General features: G+C 43.0%; 1 protein-coding gene across 8 annotated transcripts in view; it reads right to left on the bottom strand.

Annotated features, from left to right (window-relative positions):
• The window catches only part of klhdc3 (kelch domain containing 3), a 70234-nt gene that overhangs the window by 3007 nt on the left and 43653 nt on the right, over positions 1 to 23574 (bottom strand). For 5 of the 8 annotated variants that reach the window (XM_090211968.1, XM_036956450.2, XM_036956452.2 and 2 more), the window contains 5 exons: positions 21265 to 21478; positions 20398 to 20484; positions 18171 to 18279; positions 15635 to 15708; positions 10655 to 10733 (listed from right to left, as the gene is read on the bottom strand). In XM_090211968.1, coding sequence (XP_090068094.1) covers positions 10655 to 10733; positions 15635 to 15708; positions 18171 to 18279; positions 20398 to 20484; positions 21265 to 21478 — 563 coding nt within the window. Of the gene's footprint in view, positions 1 to 596; positions 1679 to 10654; positions 10734 to 15634; positions 15709 to 15858; positions 15902 to 18170; positions 18280 to 20397; positions 20485 to 21264; positions 22564 to 23574 lie in introns of those variants that run through there. The other 3 variants (XM_090211970.1, XM_036956453.2, XR_016489259.1) reach the window with 3 other exon arrangements.

The following is a 23574-nucleotide window of genomic DNA, read 5'->3' as shown; positions in this document are numbered from 1 at the left end:
ACATTAGTAGTAGTGGTAGCAGCTGACATGCAGAACTTTAGTAGTAGTGGTAGCAGCTGACATGCAGAACATTAGTAGTAGTGGTAGCAGATGACACGCAGAACATTATCAGAACATTAGTAGTAGTGGTAGCAGCTGACATGCAGAACTTTAGTAGAAGTGGTTGTAGCTGACATGCAGAACATTAGTATAAGTGGTAGCAGCTGACATGCAGAACATTAGTATAAGTGGTAGCAGCTGACATGCAGAACATTATCAGAACATTAGTATAAGTGGTAGCAGCTGACATGCAGAACATTAGTATAAGTGGTAGCAGCTGACATGCAGAACATTATCAGAACATTAGTATAAGTGGTAGCAGCTGACATGCAGAACATTATCAGAACATTAGTAGAAGTGGTAGTAGCTGACATGCAGAACATTATAAGAACATTATCAGAACATTAGTAGTAGTGGTAGCAGATGACATGCAGAACATTATCAGAACATTAGTATAAGTGGTAGCAGCTGACATGCAGAACATTATCAGAACATTAGTAGAAGTGGTAGTAGCTGACATGCAGAACATTATAAGAACATTATCAGAACATTAGTATAAGTGGTAGCAGCTGACATGCAGAACATTAGTATAAGTGGTAGCAGCTGACATGCAGAACATTATCAGAACATTAGTATAAGTGGTAGCAGCTGACATGCAGAACATTATCAGAACATTAGTAGAAGTGGTAGTAGCTGACATGCAGAACATTATAAGAACATTATCAGAACATTAGTAGTAGTGGTAGCAGATGACATGCAGAACATAATCAGAACATTAGTAGTAGTGGTAGCAGCTGACATGCAGAACTTTAGTAGAAGTGGTTGTAGCTGACATGCAGAACATTATAAGAATATTATCAGGACATTAGTAGTAGTGGTAGCAGATGACATACAGAACATTATCAGAACATTAGTAGTAGTGGTAGCAGCTGACATGCAGAACATTATCACAACATTAGTAGTAGTGTTAGCAGATGACATACAGAACATTAGTAGAAGTGGTAGCAGCTGACACGCAGAACATTATCAGAACATTAGTAGTAGTGGTAGCAGATGACATACAGAACATTATCAGAACATTAGTAGTAGTGGTAGCAGCTGACATGCAGAACATTATCAGAACATTAGTAGTAGTGGTAGCAGATGACATACAGAACATTATCAGAACATTAGTAGTAGTGGTAGCAGCTGACATGCAGAACATTATAACAACATTAGTAGTAGTGGTAGCAGATGACACGCAGAACATTATCAGAACATTAGTAGTAGTGGTAGCAACTGACATGCAGAACATAAGTAGTAGTGGTAGCAGATGACACGCAGAACATTATCAGAACATTAGTAGTAGTGGTAGCAGCTGACATGCAAAACATTATCAGAACATTAGTAGTAGTGGTAGCAGCTGACATGCAGAACTTTAGTAGTAGTGGTAGCAACTGACACGCAGAACATCATCAGAACATTAGTAGTAGTGGAAAAAGCTGACATGCAGAACATTAGTAGTAGTGGTAGCAACTGACACGCAGAACATCATCAGAACATTAGTAGTAGTGGAAACAGCTGACATGCAGAACATTAACAGAACATTAGCAGTAGTGGAAACAGTTGACATGCAGAACATTATCAGTAGTGGTAGCAGCTGAAAAGCAGAACATAATCAGAACATTAGTAGTAGTGGTAGCAGATGACATGCAGAACATTATCAGAACATTATCAGAACATTAGTAGTAGAGGTAGCAGCTGACATACAGAACATTATCAGAACATTAGTAGTAGTGGTAGCAGCTGACATGCAGAACATTAGTAGTAGTGGTAGCAGATGACATGCATAACATTATCAGAACATTAGTAGTGGTGGTAGCAGATGACATGTAGAACATTATCAGAGCATTAGTAGTAGTGGTAGCAGCTGACATGCAGAACATTATCAGAACATTAGTAGTAGTGGTAGCAGCTGACATGCAGAACATTATCAAAACATTATCAGAACATTAGTAGTAGTAGCAGCAGACATGCAGAACATTAGTAGTAGTGGTAGCAGTTGACATGCAGAACATTATCAGAACATTAGTATTAGTGGTAGCAGCTGACACGCAGAACATTATCAGAACATTAGTAGTAGTGGTAGCAGCTGACACACAGAACATTATCAGAACATTAGTAGTATTGGTAGCAGCTGAAAAGCAGAACATAATCAGAACATTAGTATAAGTGGTAGCAACTGACACGCAGACCATTATCAGAACATTAGTAGTAGTGGTAGCAGCTGACATGCAGAACATTAGTAGTAGTGGTAGCAGCTGACATGCAGAACATTATCAGAACATTAATAGTAGTGGTAGCAGCTGACATGCAGAACATTATAAGAACATTATCAGAACATTAGTAGTAGTGGTAGCAGCTGACACGCAGAACATTAGCAGTAGTAGTAGCAGCTGACACGCAGAACATTAGCAGTAGTAGTAGCAGCTGACATGCAGAACATTATCAGAACATTAGTAGTAGTGGTAGCACCTGACATGCAGAACATTATCAGAACATTAGTAGTAGTGGTAGCAGCTGACATGCAGTACATTATCAGAACATTAGTAGTAGTGGTAGCAGCTGACATGCAGTACATTATCAGAACATTAGTAGTAGTGGTAGCAGCTGACACGAAGAAAATTATCAGAACATTAGTAGTAGTGGTAGCAACTGACACGCAGACCATTATCAGAACATTAGTAGTGGTGGTAGCAGATGACATGCAGAGCATTAGTAGTAGTGGTAGCAGCTGACATGCAGAACATTATCAGAACATTAGTAGTAGTGGTAGCAGCTGACATGCAGAACATTAGTAGTAGTGGTAGCAGCTGACATGCAGAACATTATCAAAACATTATCAGAACATTAGTAGTAGTAGCAGCTGACATGCAGAACATTAGTAGTAGTGGTAGCAGTTGACATGCAGAACATTATCAGAACATTAGTATTAGGGGTAGCAGCTGACACGCAGAACATTATCAGAACATTAGTAGTCGTGGTAGCAGCTGACATGCAGAACATTATCAGAACATTATCCGAACATTAGTAGTAGTGGTAGCAGCTGATATGCAGAACATTATCAGAACATTAGTAGTAGTGGTAGCAGCTGACACATAGAACATTATCAGAACATTAGTAGTATTGGTAGCAGCTGAAAAGCAGAACATTATCAGAACATTAGTAGTAGTGGTAGCAACTGACACGCAGACCATTATCAGAACATTAGTAGTAGTGGTAGCAGATGACATGCAGAACATTAGTAGTAGTGGTAGCGGCTGACATGCAGAACATTATCAGAACATTAATAGAAGTGGTAGCAGCTGACATGCAGAACATTATAAGAACATTATCAGAACATTAGTAGTAGTGGTAGCACCTGACATGCAGAACATTAGTAGTAGCGGTAGCACCAGACATGCAGAACATTAGTAGTAGTGGTAGCACCTGACATGCAGAACATTATTAGTAGCGGTAGAAGCTGACATGCAGAATATTATAAGAACATTATCAGAACATTAGTAGTAGTGGTAGCAGCTGACACGCAGAACATTAGCAGTAGCAGTAGCAGCTGACATGCAGAACATTATCAGAACATTAGTAGTAGTGGTAGCAGCTGACATGCAGAACATTAGTAGTAGTGGTAGCAGCTGACATGCAGAACATTATCAGAACATTAGTAGTAGTGGTAGCAGCTGACACAAAGAAAATTATCAGAACATTAGTAGTAGTGGTAGCAGCTGACAAGCAGAACATTAGTAGTAGTGGTAGCAGCTGACATGCAGAACATTATCAGAACATTAGTAGTAGTGGTAGCAGCTGACACGAATAAAATTATCAGAACATTAGTAGTAGTGGTAGCAGCTGACACGAAGAACATTATCAGTACATTGGTAGTAGTGGTAGCAGCTGACACACAGAACATTATCAGAACATTAGTAGTAGTGGTAGCACCTGACATGCAGAACATTAGTAGTAGTGGTAGCACCAGACATGCAGAACATTAGTAGTAGTGGTAGCACCTGACATGCAGAACATTAGTAGTAGTGGTAGCACCTGACATGCAGAACATTAGTAGTAGTGGTAGCAGATGACATGCAGAACATTATCAGAACATTAGAAGTAGTGGGAGCAGCTGACATGCAGAACATTAGTAGTAGTGGTAGCAACTGACATACAGAACATTATCCGAACACTAGTAGTAGTGGTAGCAGCTGACAGGAAGAACATTATCAGAACATTAGTAGTAGTGGTAGCAGTTGACACGAAGAACATTATCAGTACATTGGTAGTGGTGGTAGCAGCTGACATGCAGAACATTAGTAGTAGTGGTAGCAGCTGACATATAGAACATTATTAGAACATTATCAGAACAATGGTAGTAGTGGTAGCACCTGACATGCAGAACATTATCAGAACATTAGTAGTAGTGGTAGCAGCTGACATACAGAACATTATCAGTACATTGGTAGTAGTGGTAGCAGCTGACATGCAGAACATTAGTAGTAGTGGTAGCAGCAGACATGCAGAACATTATCAGAACATTATCAGAACATTGGTAGTAGTGGTAGCAGATGACACGCAGAACATTATCAGAACATTAGTAGTAGTGGTAGCACCTGACATGCAGAACATTATCAGAACATTGGTAGTAGTGGTAGCAGCTGACATGCAGAACATTAGTAGTAGTGGTAGCAGCTGACCCGCAGAATATTATCACAACATTGGTAGTAGTGGTAGCAGCTGACATGCAGAACATTATTAGAACATTCGTAGTAGTGGTAGCAGCTGACATACAGAACATTATCAGTAAATTGGTAGTAGTGGTAGCAGCTGACATGCAGAACATTATCAGAACATTGGTAGTAGAGGTAGCAGCTGACATGCAGAACATTAGTAGTAGTGGTAGCAGCTGACATGCAGAACATTATCAGAACATTGGTAGTTGTGGTAGCAGCTGACACGCAGAACATTAGTAGTAGTGGTAGCAGCTGAACCGCAGAACATTATCAGAACATTTGAGTAGTGGTAGCAGCTGACATGCAGAACATTAGTAGAACATTCGTAGTAGTGGTAGCAGCTGACACGCAGAACATTATCAGAACATTAGTAGTAGTGGTAGCAGCTGACACGCAGAACATTATCAGAACATTAGTAGTAGTGGTAGCAGCTGACATACAGAACATTATCAGTAAATTGGTAGTAGTGGTAGCAGCTGACATGCAGAACATTATCAGAACATTATAAGAACATTGTTAGTAGTGGTAGCAGCTGACATGCAGAACATTATCTGAACATTAGTAGTAGTGGTAGCAGCTGTAATGCAGAACATTATCAGAACATTAGTAGTAGTGGTAGCAGCTGACATGCAGAACATTATCAGAACATTAGTAGTAGTGGTAGCAGCTGACACGCAGAACATTATCAGAACATTAGTAGTAGTGGTAGCAGCTGACACGCAGAACATTATCAGAACATTAGTAGTAGTGGTAGCAGCTGACACGCAGAACATTATCAGAACATTAGTAGTAGTAGTAGCAGCTGACATACAGAACATTATCAGAACATTGGTAGTAGTGGTAGCACCTGACATGCAGAACATTAGTAGTAGTGGTAGCAGCAGACATAGAGAGCATTATCAGTACATTGGTAGTAGTGGTAGCACCTGACATGCAGAACATTAGTAGTAGTGGTAGCAGCTGACACGCAGACCATTATCAGAACATTAGTAGTAGTGGTAGCAGCTGACATGCAGAACATTAGTAGTAGTGGTAGCAGCTGACATGCAGAACATTATCAGAACATTATCAGAGCATTAGTAGTAGTGGTAGCAACTGACACGCAGACCATTATCAGAACATTATCAGAACATTATCAGAGCATTAGTAGTAGTGGTAGCAACTGACACGCAGACCATTATCAGAACATTAGTAGTAGTGGTAGCAGCTGACATGCAGAACATTAGTAGTAGTGGTAGCAGCTGACATGCAGAACATTATCAGAACATTGGTAGTAGTGGTAGCAGATGACATGCAGAACATTAGTAGTAGTGGTAGCAGCTGACCCGCAGAACATTATCAGAACATTTGTAGTAGTGGTAGCAGCTGACCCGCAGAACATTATCAGAACATTAGTAGTAGTGGTATCAGCTGACCTGCAGAATATTATCAGAACATTGGTAGTAGTGGTAGCAGCTGACATGCAGAACATTATTAGAACATTCGTAGTAGTGGTAGCAGCTGACATACAGAACATTATCAGTAAATTGGTAGTAGTGGTAGCAGCTGACATGCAGAACATTATCAGAACATTGGTAGTAGTGGTAGCAGCTGACACGCAGAACATTAGTAGTAGTGGTAGCAGCTGAACCGCAGAACATTATCAGAACATTTGTAGTAGTGGTAGCAGCTGACATGCAGAACATTAGTAGAACATTCATAGTAGTGGTAGCAGCTGACATGCAGAACATTATCAGAACATTAGTAGTAGTGGTAGCAGCTGACATGCAGAACATTATCAGAACATTAGTAGTAGTGGTAGCAGCTGACACGCAGAACATTATCAGAACATTAGTAGTAGTGGTAGCAGCTGACATACAGTGCCTTGCGAAAGTATTCGGCCCCCTTGAACTTTGCGACCTTTTGCCACATTTCAGGCTTCAAACATAAAGATATAAAACTGTATTTTTTTGTGAAGAATCAACAACAAGTGGGACACAATCATGAAGTGGAACGACATTTATTGGATATTTCAAACTTTTTTAACAAATCAAAAACTGAAGAAATGGGGCGTGCAAAATTATTCAGCCCCCTTAAGTTAATACTTTGTAGCGCCACCTTTTGCTGCGATTACAGCTGTAAGTCGCTTGGGGTATGTCTCTATCAGTTTTGCACATCGAGAGACTGACATTTTTTCTCATTCCTCCTTGCAAAACAGCTCGAGCTCAGTGAGGTTGGATGGAGAGCATTTGTGAACAGCAGTTTTCAGTTCTTTCCACAGATTCTCGATTGGATTCAGGTCTGGACTTGGCCATTCTAACACCTGGATATGTTTATTTTTGAACCATTCCATTGTAGATTTTGCTTTATGTTTTGGATCATTGTCTTGTTGGAAGACAAATCTTCGTCCCAGTCTCAGGTCTTTTGCAGACTCCATCAGGTTTTCTACCAGAATGGTCCTGTATTTGGCTCCATCCATCTTCCCATCAATATTAACCATCTTCCCTGTCCCTGCTGAAGAAAAGCAGGCCCAAACCATGATGCTGCCACCACCATGTTTGACAGTGGGGATGGTGTGTTCAGGGTGATGAGCTGTGTTGCTTTTACGCCAAACATAACATTTTGCATTGTTGCCAAAAAGTTCAATTTTGGTTTCATCTGACCAGAGCACCTTCTTCCACATGTTTGCTGTGTCTCCCAGGTGGCTTGTGGCAAACTTTAAACAACACTTTTTATGGATATCTTTAAGAAATGGCTTTCTTCTTGCCACTCTTCCATAAAGGCCAGATTTGTGCAATATACGACTGATTGTTGTCCTATGGACAGTCTCCCACCTCAGCTGTAGATCTCTGCAGTTCATCCAGAGTGATCATGGGCCTCTTGGCTGCATCTCTGATCAGTCTTCTCCTTGTATGAGCTGAAAGTTTAGAGGGACGACCAGGTCTTGGTAGATTTGCAGTGGTCTGATACTCCTTCCATTTCAATATTATCGCTTGCACAGTGCTCCTTGGGATGTTTAAAGCTTGGGGAATCTTTTTGTATCCAAATCCGGCTTTAAACTTCTTCACAACAGTATCTCGGACCTGCCTGGTGTGTTCCTTGTTCTTCATGATGCTCTCTGCGCTTTTAACGGACCTCTGAGACTATCACAGTGCAGGTGCATTTATACGGAGACTTGATTACACACAGGTGGATTGTATTTATCATCATTAGTCATTTAGGTCAACATTGGATCATTCAGAGATCCTCACTGAAATCCTGGAGAGAGTTTGCTGCACTGAAAGTAAAGGGGCTGAATAATTTTGCACGCCCAATTTTTCAGTTTTTGATTTGTTAAAAAAGTTTGAAATATCCAATAAATGTCGTTCCACTTCATGATTGTGTCCCACTTGTTGTTGATTCTTCAAAAAAAAAAACAGTTTTATTTCTTTATGTTTGAAGCCTGAAATGTGGCAAAAGTTCGCAAAGTTCAAGGGGGCCAAATACTTTTGCAAGGCACTGTACAGAACATTATCAGTAAATTGGTAGTAGTGGTAGCAGCTGACATGCAGAACATTATCAGAACATTATAAGAACATTGTTAGTAGTGGTAGCAGCTGACATGCAGAACATTATCTGAACATTAGTAGTAGTGGTAGCAGCTGACATGCAGAACATTATCAGAACATTGGTAGTAGTGGTAGCAGCTGTAATGCAGAACATTATCAGAACATTAGAAGTAGTGGTAGCAGCTGACATGCAGAACATTATCAGAACATTAGTAGTAGTAGTAGCAGCTGACATACAGAACATTATCAGTACATTGGTAGTAGTGGTAGCAGCTGACATGCAGAACATTGTCAGAACATTATCAGAACATTGTTAGTAGTGGTAGCAGCGGACATGCAGAACATTATCAGAACATTAGTAGTAGTGGTAGCAGCTGACATGCAGAACATTAGTAGTAGTGGTAGCAGCTGACATGCAGAACATTATCAGAACATTGGTAGTAGTGGTAGCAGCTGACATGCAGAACATTATCAGAACATTGGTAGTAGTGGTAGCACCTGACATGCAGAACATTATCAGAACATTAGTAGTAGTGGTAGCAGCTGACATGCAGAACATTAGTAGTAGTGGTAGCAGCTGACATGCAGAACATTATCAGAACATTGGTAGTAGTGGTAGCAGCTGACATGCAGAACATTAGTAGTAGTGGTAGCAGCTGTAATGCAGAACATTATCAGAACATTAGTAGTAGTGGAAGCAGCTGACAAGCAGAACATTAGTAGTAGTGGTAGCAGCTGACATGCAGAACATTCAGAACATTATCAGAACATTAGTAGTAGTGGAAGCAGCTGACAAGCAGAACATTAGTAGTAGTGGTAGCAGCTGACACGCAGAACATTATCAGAACATTAGTAGTAGTGGTAGCAGCTGACATGCAGAACATTAACAAAACATTAGTAGTAGTGGTAGCAGCTGACATGCAGAACATTAGTAGTAGTGGTAGCAGCTGACAAACAGAACATTAGTAGTAGTGGTAGCAGCTGACACGCAGAACATTATTAGAACATTAGTAGTAGTGGTAGCAGCTGACAAACAGAACATTAGTAGTAGTGGTAGCAGCTGACATGCAGAACATTAACAAAACATTAGTAGTAGTGGTAGCAGCTGACATGCAGAACATTATCAGAACATTAGTAGTGGTGGTAGCAGATGACATGCAGAGCATTAGTAGTAGTGGTAGCAGCTGACATGCAGAACATTATCAGAACATTAGTAGTAGTGGCAGCAGCTGACATGCAGAACATTAACAAAACATTAGTAGTAGTGGTAGCAGCTGACATGCAGAACATTATCAGAACATTAGTTGTAGTGGTAGCAGCTGACACGCAGAACATTATCAGAACATTATCAGAACATTGGTAGTAGTGGTAGCAGCTGACATGCAGAACATTAGTAGTAGTGGTAGCAGCTGACATGCAGAACATTATCAGAACATTATCAGAACATTGGTAGTAGTGGTAGCAGCTGACGTGCAGAACATTAGTAGTGGTGGTAGCAAATGACAAGCAGAACATTATCAGAACATTAGTAGTAGTGGTAGCAGCTGACATGCAGAACATTATCAGAACATTAGTTGTAGTGGTAGCAACTGACATGCAGAACATTATCAGAACATTGTCAGAACATTAGTATTAGTGGTAGCAGCTGACATGCAGAACATGATCAGAACATTAGTAGTAGTGGTAGCAGCTGACATGCAGAACATTAGTAGTAGTGGTAGCAGCTGACATGCAGAACATTGTCAGAACAGTAGTAGTGGTAGCAGCTGACACGCAGAACATTAGTAGTAGTGGTAGCAGCTGACATGCAGAACATGATCAGAAAATTAGTAGTAGTGGTAGCAGCTGACATGCAGAACATGATCAGAAAATTAGTAGTCAAGCGTGGAATATAAAACGATGACCATATTATCGGACGAGACACTGGCAAGGCTGTGCAATAGTAACAAGAATATAAAGGGGTGATAAAATAACCCATATGAGTACTGGTTGGGGGAAGAAGTGGAAGAGAGAAGAGAAAAGAGAAGAAGAGATATGAAGCGATGAAGAGGAGAGAAGAGATATGAGAGGAGAAGAAGAGATAAGAGAAGAAGAGAGATAGCGAGAAGAAGAAGAGAGATGGCGAGAAGAAGAGGAGAGATGGGGAGAAGAAGGAGAGAAGAAGAGAATAGACAATATGTCTGGTTTCATGAGGAATGGGAGATAAGAGGACGAGAGGGAAGATGAGGAAGAGGAAGAAGAGAAAAGAGGAAGAGTGAAAAGGAGGATAAAAGGAAGGGAAGGAGAGAGAAGAGAGGAGGACGAGTAGGAAAGAAAATGAAGAATTACCTGATGTCGTGTGGTAGACCACCCTGGTCAAGACTGTAGTTAATAACAGCTAGCTTGCATAATGTCTTCAGATTAGGACCTGGTACAGGAGGAGACAAAAACACCTTTAACATGATGAGTCACAGGAGGTATTATAGCTCTAATATAATCATTCACACAAAGAGAGTCAATTTATTTGAGCTATTAAACATCTTCAGTAGAAGGTGAGAGGGGGGGTAGAGTTCAGACTGATTCAGTAGAAGGTCAGAGGGGGGTACAGTTCAGACAGATTCAGTAGAAGGTCAGAGGGGGGTAGAGTTCAGACGGATTCAGTAGAAGGTCAGGGGGGGGGGTACAGTTCAGACTGATTCAGTAGAAGGTCAGAGGGGGGTACAGTTCAGACTGATTCAGTAGAAGGTCGGGGGGAGTAGAGTTCAGACTGATTCAGTAGAAGGTCGGGGGGGTAGAGTTCAGACTGATTCAGTAGAAGGTCGGGGGGAGTAGAGTTCAGACAGATTCAGTTGAAGGTCAGAGGGGGGTACAGTTCAGACAGATTCAGTAGAAGGTCAGAGGGGGGTACAGTTCAGACAGATTCAGTAGAAGGTCAGAGGGGGGTACAGTTCAGACAGATTCAGTAGAAGGTCAGAGGGGGGTACAGTTCAGACAGATTCAGTAGAAGGTCAGAGGGGGGGGGGGGTACAGTTCAGACAGATTCAGTAGAAGGTCAGAGGGGGGTACAGTTCAGACTGATTCAGTAGGTCAGAGGGGGGTACAGTTCAGACTGATTCAGTAGAAGGTTAGAGGGGGGGTAGAGTACAGACTGATTCAGTAGAAGGTCGGGGGGGTAGAGTTCAGACTGATTCAGTAGAAGGTCGGGGGGGGGTAGAGTTCAGACTGATTCAGTAGAAGGTCGGGGGGGGGTAGAGTTCAGACTGATTCAGTAGAAGGTCGGGGGGGTAGAGTTCAGACAGATTCAGTAGAAAGTCAGAGGGGGGTAAAGACTGATTCAGTAGAAAGTTAGCTTGTTAAAGGTGGAACCAGTAGGAATTTTGTCGTATTTTTGCATTGTATTTCCTGAAAATGTCCATAATATATCTTCAGTAATAATGGAATGATGGTGTTTGACAGTATTACTTAACCGCCAGTGTTGTGATTGGCTGTAATATTCTGCTATTGAAAAAGTTGAATGAAAAAAGTTGAGCGAGGGAAAACTAAAAATATAAACGGAATTAGAAAGTAAAAACCATAAAGTTGGCGGCATATTGACATTAGAGAGAGACATAAAGCAAGGCATAAAGCAATCACAGGTGTTGAGTGGGAGAGCTAGCTAAGACAACAACAGCTAATCAGCTTAAGACAACAACAACAGGTAAAATGGTGATCAATGGGCAGAGAGGGTTAGTGAACTACACACAGGGCCTCAGTTTGAGGCTGGGGCTGACAGATAAACAAAATAAAACAAAATGGAGTACCGTGATTAATGAACAGTCCAGCAGGCATCAACTATGTAGCCGAGTGATCATAGGGTCCAGTGAACAGCAATAGATGAAACAGGGAAGCCGTTAGGTACTTATTACTACGCTAGCAAGCGGGAAACAGGGCGTCCGTAAAGTTAGCAGGCCGGGCATAGCAGAAGCGTCTTCACCGACGTCCGGCAAGTGCCGGTTGAGGGCACATCGGATGGAATTACGCCGATAGACCAGCCGTGATGGATCCGTGTCGACAAAGGGTCCAAGCCAATTGGCAAAATAGGTGTTGTAGCTGGAGTCATTTTGTTTGCTAGTCAGGAGATGCGCCTGGCTCGCGGCTAACTGATGCTAGCTTCGAGACAAGGGAGTTAGCCACTATAGCAAATCGGTAGCAGCTAGCTGCGATGATCCGATGCAAAGGTCCAGAGCTTACGGCAGGAATCCGGTGATGTAGTGGCTTCTAGTCGTGTTAGTGAAGAGTCCGGGAGGCATCAGCTGTGTAGCCGAGTGGAGAAAAGCAGTCCGATATGCTCAGGGTTGATATCGCGCTGTGCAGACTGAGCTAAAGGTAAAGGCCCCTAGCAGTGGCTAACAATGACTCAATAGCTAATTAGCTGGTTAGCTTCTGATGTAGGTTCTATAAGGTCTAGAAATAGCAGATCCGTATCACATAGGGTGAGGCGGGTTGACGGAAGGTTAATTTAATTAATAAATGGAAAAAGAGATTGAAATATATACAAAAAATAAGAAAAAAAACAATAGATTTACACTGGACAACAACAAACAGTCAAGAACTGTTCTCTCGCTCCGGTGGGAGAAATCAACAGGCCAATATCACAGCCAATTACAACACGGGCAGGTAAGTAATACTGTGAAACACTATCCTTCCACTATAACTGCAGATATAAACTGAGTGTTCCAAACATTAACACAAATATTGAGTTGCCATAAGAACAGCCTTAATTCGTTGGGACATGGACTCCAAAAGTTGTCGAAAGAGTTCACACGGGGATTCTGGCCTATGTTGACTCCAATGCTTCCCACAGTTGTGTCAAGGTGGCTAGATGTCCTTTGGGTGGTGGACTATTCTTGATACACCCGGGGAACTGTTGAGCGTGAAAAACCGAGCAGGGTTGCAGTTCTTGACTCAAACCGGTGCAGCTGGCAACTACTACCATACCCTGTTCAAAAGCACTTAAATATTTTGTCTTGCCCATTCACCCTCTGAATGACACACATACACAATCCATGTCTCACTTGTCTCAAGGCTAATAAATCCTTATTTAACCTGTCTCCTCCACCTCCATCTTCACCGATTGAAGTGGATTTAGCAAGTGACATCAATAAGGGATCATAGCTTTCACCTGGATTCACCTGGCCAGTCTGTCATGCAAAGAGCAGGAGTAATTAATGTTTTGTAAAGAGTGTATTATGGACATTTTCTGATTACAACAAAAATAGAACTGTTTGGCCATAATGACCAAAGTTATGTTTGGAAGAAAAAGGGGGAGGCTTCCACACCGAAGAACACCATCCCAACTGTGAAGCATGGGGGTGGCAGCATCATGTTATGAGGGGTGCTTTGCTGCAGGAGGGACTGGTGCACTTCACAAAAGAAATGGCATCATGAGGAGGGAAAATTATGTGGATATTTATTTATTTTTTATTTCACCTTTATTTAACCAGGTAGGCAAGTTGAGAACAAGTTCTCATTTACAATTGCGACCTGGCCAAGATAAAGCATAGCAGTTCGACACATACAACAACACAGAGTTACACATGGAGTAAAACAAACATACAGTCAATAATACAGTAGAAACAAGTCTATATACGATGTGTGCAAATGAGGTGAGATAAGGGAGGTAAAGGCAAAAAAAAGGCCATGGTGGAAAAGTAAATACAATATAGCAAGTAAAACACTGGAATGGTAGATTTGCAGTGGAAGAATGTGCAAAGTAGAAATAAAAATAATAGGGTGCAAAGGAGCAAAATAAATAAATAAAATACAGTTAGTTGTTTGGGCTAAATTATGGATGGTGTACAGGTGCAGTAATCTGTGAGCTGCTCTGATATATTGAAGCAACATCAGTCAGGAAGTTAAAGCTTAGGTCTTCTAAATGGACAATGACCTCAAGCATACTTCCAAAGTTGTGGCAAAATGGCTTAAGGACAACAAAGTCAAGGTATTGGAGTGGCCATCACAAACCTCAATCCCATAGAAAATTTGTGGGCAGAACTGAAAAAGCGTGTGCGAGCAAGGAGGCCTACAAACCTGACTCAGTTACACCAGCTCTGTCAGGAGGAATGGGAAAAAAATTCACCCAACTTATTGTGGGAAGCTTGTGGAAGGCTACCCGAAACGTTTGACCCAAGTTAAACAATTTAAAGGCAATGCTACCAAATACTAATTGAGTGTATGTAAACGTCTGACCCACTGGGAATGTGATGAAAGAAATAAAAGCTGAAATAAATCATTCTCTCCACTATTATTCTGACATTACACATTCTTAAAATAAAGTGGTGATCCTACCTGACCTAAGACAGGGAATTTTTACTAGGATTAAATGTCAGGAATTGTAAAAAACTGAGTTGAAATTTATTTGGCTAAGACTTCACCTGTATTAATTACACTTTGGATGGTATATCAATATACCCAGTCACTACAAAAAAAAAAAACCCAGTCACTACAAAAATACAGGTGTATTTTTTAGATAAACTTTTGTTATTGACCAAATACTTATTTTCCACCATAATTTGCAAATAAAATAATAAAAAATCCTACAATGTGATTTTCTGGATTTTTTTTCTTCTCATTTTGTCTGTCATAGTGGAAGTGTACCTAGATGAAAATTACAGGCCTCTCATATTTTTAAGTGGGAGAACTTGCACAATTGGTGGCTGACTAAATACTTTTTTGCCCCACTGTATAAGACTCCTGAACAACTAATCAAATGGCTTCCCAGACTATTTGCATTACCCTCCCCCACGCTGCTGCTACTCTCTGTTATTATCAATGCATTGTCACCTTAATAACTCTACCTACATGTAGATATTACCTCAATTATCTCAACAATGGTGCCCCCGCACATTGACTCTGTACTGGTACCCCTGTATATAGCCCAGCTATTGTTATTTACGGCTGCTATTTAATTATTTGTTATTCTTATTTTCTTAAAACTGCATTGTTGGTTAAGGGCTTTGAAGTAAACATTTCACTGTATTCTGCGCATGTAACAAATACAATTTGATTTGAAAGGCACCACTGAGTACCACTTCATATTTTCAAGCATGGCTGAATCATGTTATGGGTATGCTTTTCATTAATTTTCTTGTCGTGATGTGTTTTGTCCTATATTTTTATCCCAGCCCCCAACCCCACAGGATGCCTTTTGGTAGGCCATCATTGTTCTTAACTGACTTGCCTAGTTAAATAAAGGTTAAGTTAAAAATAAATAAATAATAAAGACCTTTGAATTGAAAGAGAGAGTGAGAGAGAGTGAGTGAGCGTGAGAACGAGAGAGGGGATACTTACTGAAGTCTAGTATGTAGAGGTCAGAATGATCCATGAGGTTAAACTCATCTCCCATCCCCTGTTCTGGACATGGGCTGTGGAAAGGAGACAACATGTTAGTTACACTGCTGTTCTGGACATGGGCTGTGGAAAGGAGACAACATGTTAGTTACACTGCTGTTCTGGACATGGGCTGTGGAAAGGAGACAACATGTTAGTTACACTGCTGTTTTGGACATGGGCTGTGGAAAGGAGACATGTTAGTTACACTGCTGTTCTGGACATGGGCTGGCTCTCACACTGCTGCCCCAGACATGGAGCCCTTGAGGCTGGGGCCTTAAGGACATTTACTCTAACTTCCTTGATGCATACAAGGCCCTACCCCGCCCTCTGTTCGGCAAATCTGACCACAACTCCATTTTGCTTTTCCCCTCCTATAGGCAGAAACTCAAACAGGATGTACCCGTGACAAGAACCACTCAACGCTGGTCAGACCAATTGGAATCCACACTTCAAGATTGTTTTGATCACGCGGACTGGGACATGTTCCGGGCAGCCTCAGAGAATAATATAGATTTATACGCTGATTCGGTGAGTGAGTTTATAAGAAAGTGCATAGGAGATTCTGTACCTAGTTTTACTATTAAACCTATCCTAACCAAAAACTGTGGATAGATGGCGGCATTCGTGCAAAGCTGAAAGCGCGAACCACCTCATTTAACCATGGATAGATGACGGAGAATATGGGCGAATACAAACAGTGTAGTTATTCCCTCCGCAAGGCAATCAAACAAGCGACATGTCAGTATAGGGACAAAGTGGAATCACAATTCAACGGCTCAGACACGAGATGTGGCGGAGTCTACAGACAATCAAAGACTACAAAAAGAAAATCAGCCGACGTCCAGACAAACTAAACACCTTCGTTGCCCGCTTTAAGGCAGTGCCACCGATGCGGCCCACTACCGCGTCGGTGGCCGACGTGAGTAAGACATTTAAACGGGTACATCGCGAGGTTGCTGGCCCAGATGGCATCTCTAGCCGCGCCATCAGAGTATGCTCAGACCAGCTGTCTGATGTGTTTACGGACATATTCAATCTCTCCCTATTACAGTCTGCTGTCCCCATATGCTTCAAGATGGCCAACAAAGATAACTGAACTAAATTACTATCATACTAAACACTACTACTACTACTACTAAGTGTACTAAACACTACAACTACTACTACTACCAAGTTTACTAAAACACTACAACTACTACTACTAAGTGTACTAAACACTACTACCAATACTATGTGTACTAAACACTACTACTAATACTATGTGTACTAAACACTACTACTACTACTACTACTACTAAGTGTAATAAACACTACTACTACTACTAAGTGTACTAAACACTGCTACTAGTAAGTGTACTAAACACTACTACTACTACTACTACTAAGCGTACAAAACAATACTACTACTTCTACTACTAAGTGTACTAAACACTACTACTACTACTACTACTACTAAGTGTACTAAACACTACTACTACTAAGTGTACTAAACACTACTACTACTAAGTGTACTAAACACTACTACTACTTCTACTACTAAGTGTACTAAACACTACTACTACCAAGTGTACTAAACACTACTACTACTACTAAGTGGACTAACCACTACTACTACACACTACTCCTACATGTAATAAACACTACTATGTGTACTAAACACTACTACTACTACTAAGTGTACTAAACACTACTACTGCACACTACTCCTACGTGTAATAAACACTACTATGTGTACTAAACACTACATGTACTAAACACTACTACTACTTCTACTACTAAGTGTACTAAACACTACTACTACTAAGTGTACTAAACACTACTACTACACACTACCCCTACATGTAATAAACACTACTATGTGTACTAAACACTACTACTACTACTACTACTACTAAGTGTACTAAACACTACTACTACACACTACTCCTATGTGTAATAAACACTACTATGTGTACTAAACACTACATGTACTAAACACTAATACTACGTGTACTAAACACTACTACTACTTCTACTACTAAGTGTACTAAACACTACTACTACTACTAAGTGTACTAAACACTAATACTACGTGTCTTAAACACTAATACTACGTGTCCTAAACACTAATACTACTTCTACTACTAAGTGTACTAAACACTACATGTACTAAACACTACTACTACCTGTCCTAAACACTACTACTTCTAGTACGAAGTGCACTAAACACTACAAGTCCTAAACACTAATACTACGTGTCCTAAACACTACTACTACATGTCCTAAACACTACTACTACGTGTCCTAAACACCACATGTCCTAAACACTACTACTACGTGTCCTAAACACTACCACTACGTGTCCTAAACACTACCACTACGTGTCCTAAACACTACTACTACATGTCCTAAACACTACTACTACGTGTCCTACTAACTACTGCTAACTACTACTACCACCAACTACTACTGCTAACTACTACTACAATGTGTACTCAACACTACACCCTCTTACCTGGTTCCTCCAAACAGGATGATCCGATCTCCCACCATGCAACAGCACTGTCTCCTCCTGGGGCACGGACCTTTACCCTGCGGCTCTACCTTCTTCCACGAAAACGTCTCTGGAGGACATGTGTTCACGCACAAGCACACACAAAACACACGCACACAAACAAATACATTTAAACACTCAGACAAACATACACAATCATGTGTAGGCATGTATAGTAAAACCTTGTATATCCACTACACCATGCCATTTCAGTGGGAGGTGGGTCTGAATGAAACATCTACAGCTATATTCTATGTAAATGTAAAAATACAATGGGGCAAAAAAGTATTTAGTCAGCCACCAATTGTGCAAGTTCTCCCACTTAAAAAGATGAGAGAGGCCTGTAATTTTCATCATAGGTACATTTCAACTATGACAGACAAAATGAGAAAAAAAATCCAGAAAATGAATTTATTTTTTATTTATTTATTTGCAAATTATGATGGAAAATAAGTATTTGGTCACCTACAAACAAGCAAGATTGCTGGCTCTCACAGACCTGTAACTTCTTCTTTAATAGGCTCCTCTGTCCTCACCTCGTTACCTGTATTAATGGCACCTGTTTGAACTTGTAATCAGTATAAAAGACACCTGTCCACAACCTCAAACAGTCACACTCCAAACTCCACTATGGCCAAGACCAAAGAGCTGTCAAAGGACACCAGAAACAACATTGTAGACCTGCACCAGGCTGGGAAGACTGAATCTGCAATAGGTAAGCAACTTGGTTTGAAGAAATCAAATGTGGGAGCAATTATTAGGAAATGGAAGACATACAAGACCACTGATCATCTCCCTCGATCTGGGGCTCCACGCAAGATCTCACCCCGTGGGGTCAAAATGATCACAAGAACGGTGAGCAAAAACCCCAGAACCACAAGGGGAGGCCTAGTGAATGACCTGCAGAGAGCTGGGACCAAAGTAACAAAGCCTTCCATCAGTAACACACTATGCCGCCAGGGACTCAAATCCTGCAGTGCCAGACGTGTCCCCCTGCTTAAGCCAGTACATGTCCAGGCCCGTCTGAAGTTTGCTAGAGAGCATTTGGATGATCCAGAAGAAGATTGGGAGAATGTCATATGGTCAGATGAAACCAAAATATAATTTTTGGTAAAAACTCAACTCGTAGTGTTTGGAGGACAAAGAATGCTGAGTTGCATCCAAAGAACACCATACCTACTGTGAAGCATGGGGGTGGAAACATCATGCTTTGGGGCTGTTTTTCTGCAAAGGGACCAGGACGACTGATCCGTGTAAAGGAAAGAATGAATGGGGCCATGTATCGTGAGATTTTGAGTGAAAACCTCCTTCCATCAGCAAGGGCATTGAAGATGAAACGTGGCTGGGTCTTTCAGCATGACAATGATCCCAAACACACCGCCCGGGCAACGAAGGAGTGGCTTCGTAAGAAGCATTTCAAGGTCCTGGAGTTGCCTAGCCAGTCTCTAGATCTCAACCCCATAGAAAATCTTTGGAGGGAGTTGAAAGTCTGTGTTGCCCAGCAACAGCCCCAAAACATCACTGCTCTAGAGGAGATCTGCATGGAGGAATGGGCCAAAATACTGGGGCCTGTCCTGTCAAACCAACACCAGCTCCATCCCTGTCCTGTCAAACCAACACCAGCTCCATCCCTGTCCTGTCAAACCAACACCAGCTCCATCCCTGTCCTGTCAAACCAACACCAGCTCCATCCCTGTCCTGTCAAACCAACACCAGCTCCATCCCTGTCCAGTCAAACCAACACCAGCTCCATCCCTGTCCTGTCAAACTAACACCAGCTCCATCCCTGTCCTGTCAAACCAACACCAGCTCCATCCCTGCCCTGTTCTGTCAAACCAACACCAGCTCCATCCCTGCCCTGTCAAACCAGCACTAGCTCCCTGTCTGTCCTACCAACCCAACACTAGCTCCCTGTCTGTCCTACCAACCCAACCCAACACTAGCTCCCTGCCTGTCCTACCAACCCAACCCAACACTAGCTCCCTGTCTGTCCTACCAACCCAACACTAACTCCCTGCCTGTCCTACCAACCCAACACTAGCTCCCTGTCTGTCCTACCAACCCAACACTAGCCCCCTGTCTGTCCTACCAACCCAACACTAGCCCCCTGTCTGTCCTACCAACCCAACACTAGCCCCCTGTCTGTCCTACCAAACCTCACAATTTTTTTTTTTTTACGGTTTATCACCTGGGTTGAACTTCCAAAGGTCGTTGAAGTGTCGGTCCAGACGAGCGTTGTAGCCCCCGAATATATACAGCTCCCCGTTACAGGAAACTGGAGGAGAGAAAGGAAAATGAATAGAACATGACCATTTAGGAGATCTGTCTTTTTGTTTTAGAAAAATAATAAATCATATGGTGAGTAACAAAGGAAGAGCCCTAAAGACACACCGACAGGAACAGTGGGGTCCTAAAGACACCCCGACAGGAACAGTGGGGTCCTAAAGACACCCCGACAGGAACAGTGGGGTCCTAAAGACACCCCAACAGGAACAGTGGGGTCCTAAAGACACCCCGACAGGAACAGTGGGGTCCTAAAGACACCCCGACAGGAACAGTGGGGCCCTAAAGACACTCCAACAGGAACAGTGGGGTCCTAAAGACACCCCAACAGGAACAGTGGGGTCCTGAAGACACACCAACAGGAACAGTGGGGTCCTAAAGACACCCCGACAGGAACAGTGGGGTCCTAAAGACACCCCAACAGGAACAGTGGGGTCCTAAAGACACCCCAACATGAACAGTGGGGTCCTGAAGACACACCAACAGGAACAGTGGGGTCCTAAAGACACCCCAACAGGAACAGTGGGGTCCTAAAGACACCCCCCATGTGACAGGGAGACTGAAAGGTCACAGAGAAGAGAACCGCAGTCAACAGAACATAATTACAGAAAAGAAAGATGGAACATTTGAATTCAGACAGTTTTCCTATAATGAATGCATTGACGTGAGCCTTTTATTCAACACTGCCATTAAACTACAATACAAGGTAAAGGGTTGAAAAATGCAACGGGTGTTTGTGTGTGCCATTACGCTGTGTCTGTCTGTCTCTTACAGGCTGAGTGGCTACGTCGTCCCTCTGGTGGGAGCTGAGCAGTAGCAGTGTTCAGCCAGCTGTTGGTCTCTGTATCAAACACCTTTATCTTGTTGCAGTAGATCTCATTATTAGAGTGGAACGGACCGAAGCGATCTGCTCTGCCTCCAAACACAAACATCTTAGTGCCAACGATGGTGGCAGAGTGGAAGTCCCTCCAACGAGCTGGAGTACCCTGAGAGAAGAGAGAGAAGAGAAGAGAGAGAAGAGGAGAGAGGGGAGGAGAGACTTAGTGGTGATGGAGTACCCTGAGAGAAGAGAGAGAAGAGTAGAGAGGGGAGGAGAGACTTAGTGGTGATGGAGTACCCTGAGAGAAGAGAGAGAAGAGTAGAGAGGGGAGGAGAGACTTAGTGGTGATGGAGTTCCCTGAGAGTACAGAGAGAAGACAGGAAAGGAGAGAGAGGAGAGACTTAGTGGTGATGGAGTACCCTAGAAAGAACAGAGAGAAGAGGAGAAAGGGGAGGAGAGACTTAGTGGTGATGGAGTACCCTGAGAGAAGAGAGAGGGGAGGAGAGACTTAGTGGTGATGGAGTTCCCTAGAGAGAACAGAGAGAAGAGGAGAGAGTGGAGGAGAGACTTAGTGGTGATGGAGTTCCCTATAGAGAACAGAGAGAAGAGGAGAGAGGGGAGGAGAGACTTAGTGGTGATGGAGTTCCCTGAGAGTACAGAGAGAAGAGGAGAGAGTGGAGGAGAGACTTAGTGGTGATGGAGTTCCCTGAGAGTACAGAGAGAAGAGGAGAGAGGGGAGGAGAGACTTAGTGGTGATGGAGTTCCCTAGAGAGAACAGAGAGAAGAGGAGAGAGGGGAGGAGAGACTTAGTGGTGATGGAGTACCCTAGAGAGAACAGAGAGAAGACAGGAAAGGAGAGAGAGGAGAGACTTAGTGGTGATGGAGTACCCTAGAAAGAACAGAGAGAAGAGGAGAAAGGGGAGGAGATACTTAGTGGTGATAGAGTTCCCTGAGAGTACAGAGAGAAGAGGAGAGAGGGGAGGAGAGACTTAGTGGTGATGGAGTTCCCTAGAGAGAACAGAGAGAAGAGGAGAGAGGGGAGGAGAGACTTAGTGGTGATGGAGTACCCTGAGAGTACAGAGAGAAGACAGGAAAGGAGAGAGAGGAGAGACTTAGTGGTGATGGAGTACCCTAGAAAGAACAGAGAGAAGAGGAGAGAGGGGAGGAGAGACTTAGTGGTGATGGAGTACCCTAGAGAGAACAGAGAGAAGAGAAGAGAGGGGAGGAGAGACTTAGTGGTGATGGAGTACCCTAGAGAGAACAGAGAGAAGAGGAGAGAGGGGAGGAGAGACTTAGTGGTAACAATGGTGGCAGAGTGGAAGTCTCTCTAATGAGCCTAAAGAGGAGAGAGAGAGAAAGAAAAGGGGAGAGGAGAGATAAAGAGGGGAGCGGAAACAGAGAGGAGAGCAGAGAGGAGAAGGTAGCAGAGTGGCAGGAGTACCCTGGGGAGAGGAGTTGGGAGAGGGTTGGTGATGATGATGGCAGGAGTACCCTGGGGAGGAGTTGGGATAGGGTTGGTGATGATGATGGCAGGAGTACCCTGGGGAGGAGTTGGGAGAGGGGGAGAGGGTTGGTGATGATGGTGGCAGGAGTACCCCGGGGAGAGGAGTTGAGAGAGGGGGAGAGGGTTGGTGATGATGGTGGCAGGAGTACCCTGGGGAGAGGAGTTAGGAGAGGTATGGTGATGATAATGGCAGGAGTACCCTGGGGAGAGGAGTTAGGAGAGGGGGAGGGGGTGGTGATGATGGTGGCAGGAGTACCCTGGGGAGAGGAGTTGAGAGAGGGGGAGAGGGTTGGTGATGATGGTGGCAGGAGTACCCTGGGGAGAGGAGTTGAGAGAGGGGGAGAGGGTTGGTGATGATGGTGACAGGAGTACCCTGGGGAGAGGAGTTGAGAGAGGGGGAGAGGGTTGGTGATGATGGTGACAGGAGAACCCTGGGGAGAGGAGTTGAGAGAGGGTTGGTGATGATGATGGCAGGAGTACCCTGGGGAAAGGAGTTGGGAGAGGGTTGGTGATGATAATGGCAGGAGTACCCTGGGGAGAGGAGTTGAGAGAGGGGGAGAGGGTTGGTGATGATGGTGGCAGGAGTACCCTGGGGAGAGGAGTTAGGAGAGGGGGAGGGGGTGGTGATGATGGTGGCAGGAGTACCCTGGGGGGGGGGGGGGGGATTTGGAGAGGGGGAGAGGGTTGGTGATGATCGTGGCAGGAGTACCCTGGGAAGGAGTTGGGAGAGGGTTGGTGATGATAGTGACAGGAGTACA

Source organism: Oncorhynchus mykiss, chromosome 20, assembly GCF_057628025.1.
Source record: "Oncorhynchus mykiss isolate SJ-2025 chromosome 20, ASM5762802v1, whole genome shotgun sequence".
In the NCBI taxonomy this organism is placed as follows: domain Eukaryota; kingdom Metazoa; phylum Chordata; class Actinopteri; order Salmoniformes; family Salmonidae; genus Oncorhynchus; species Oncorhynchus mykiss.
Note: the sequence above shows the minus strand (reverse complement) of the source record. Positions and strands in the feature narration are given on the sequence as shown.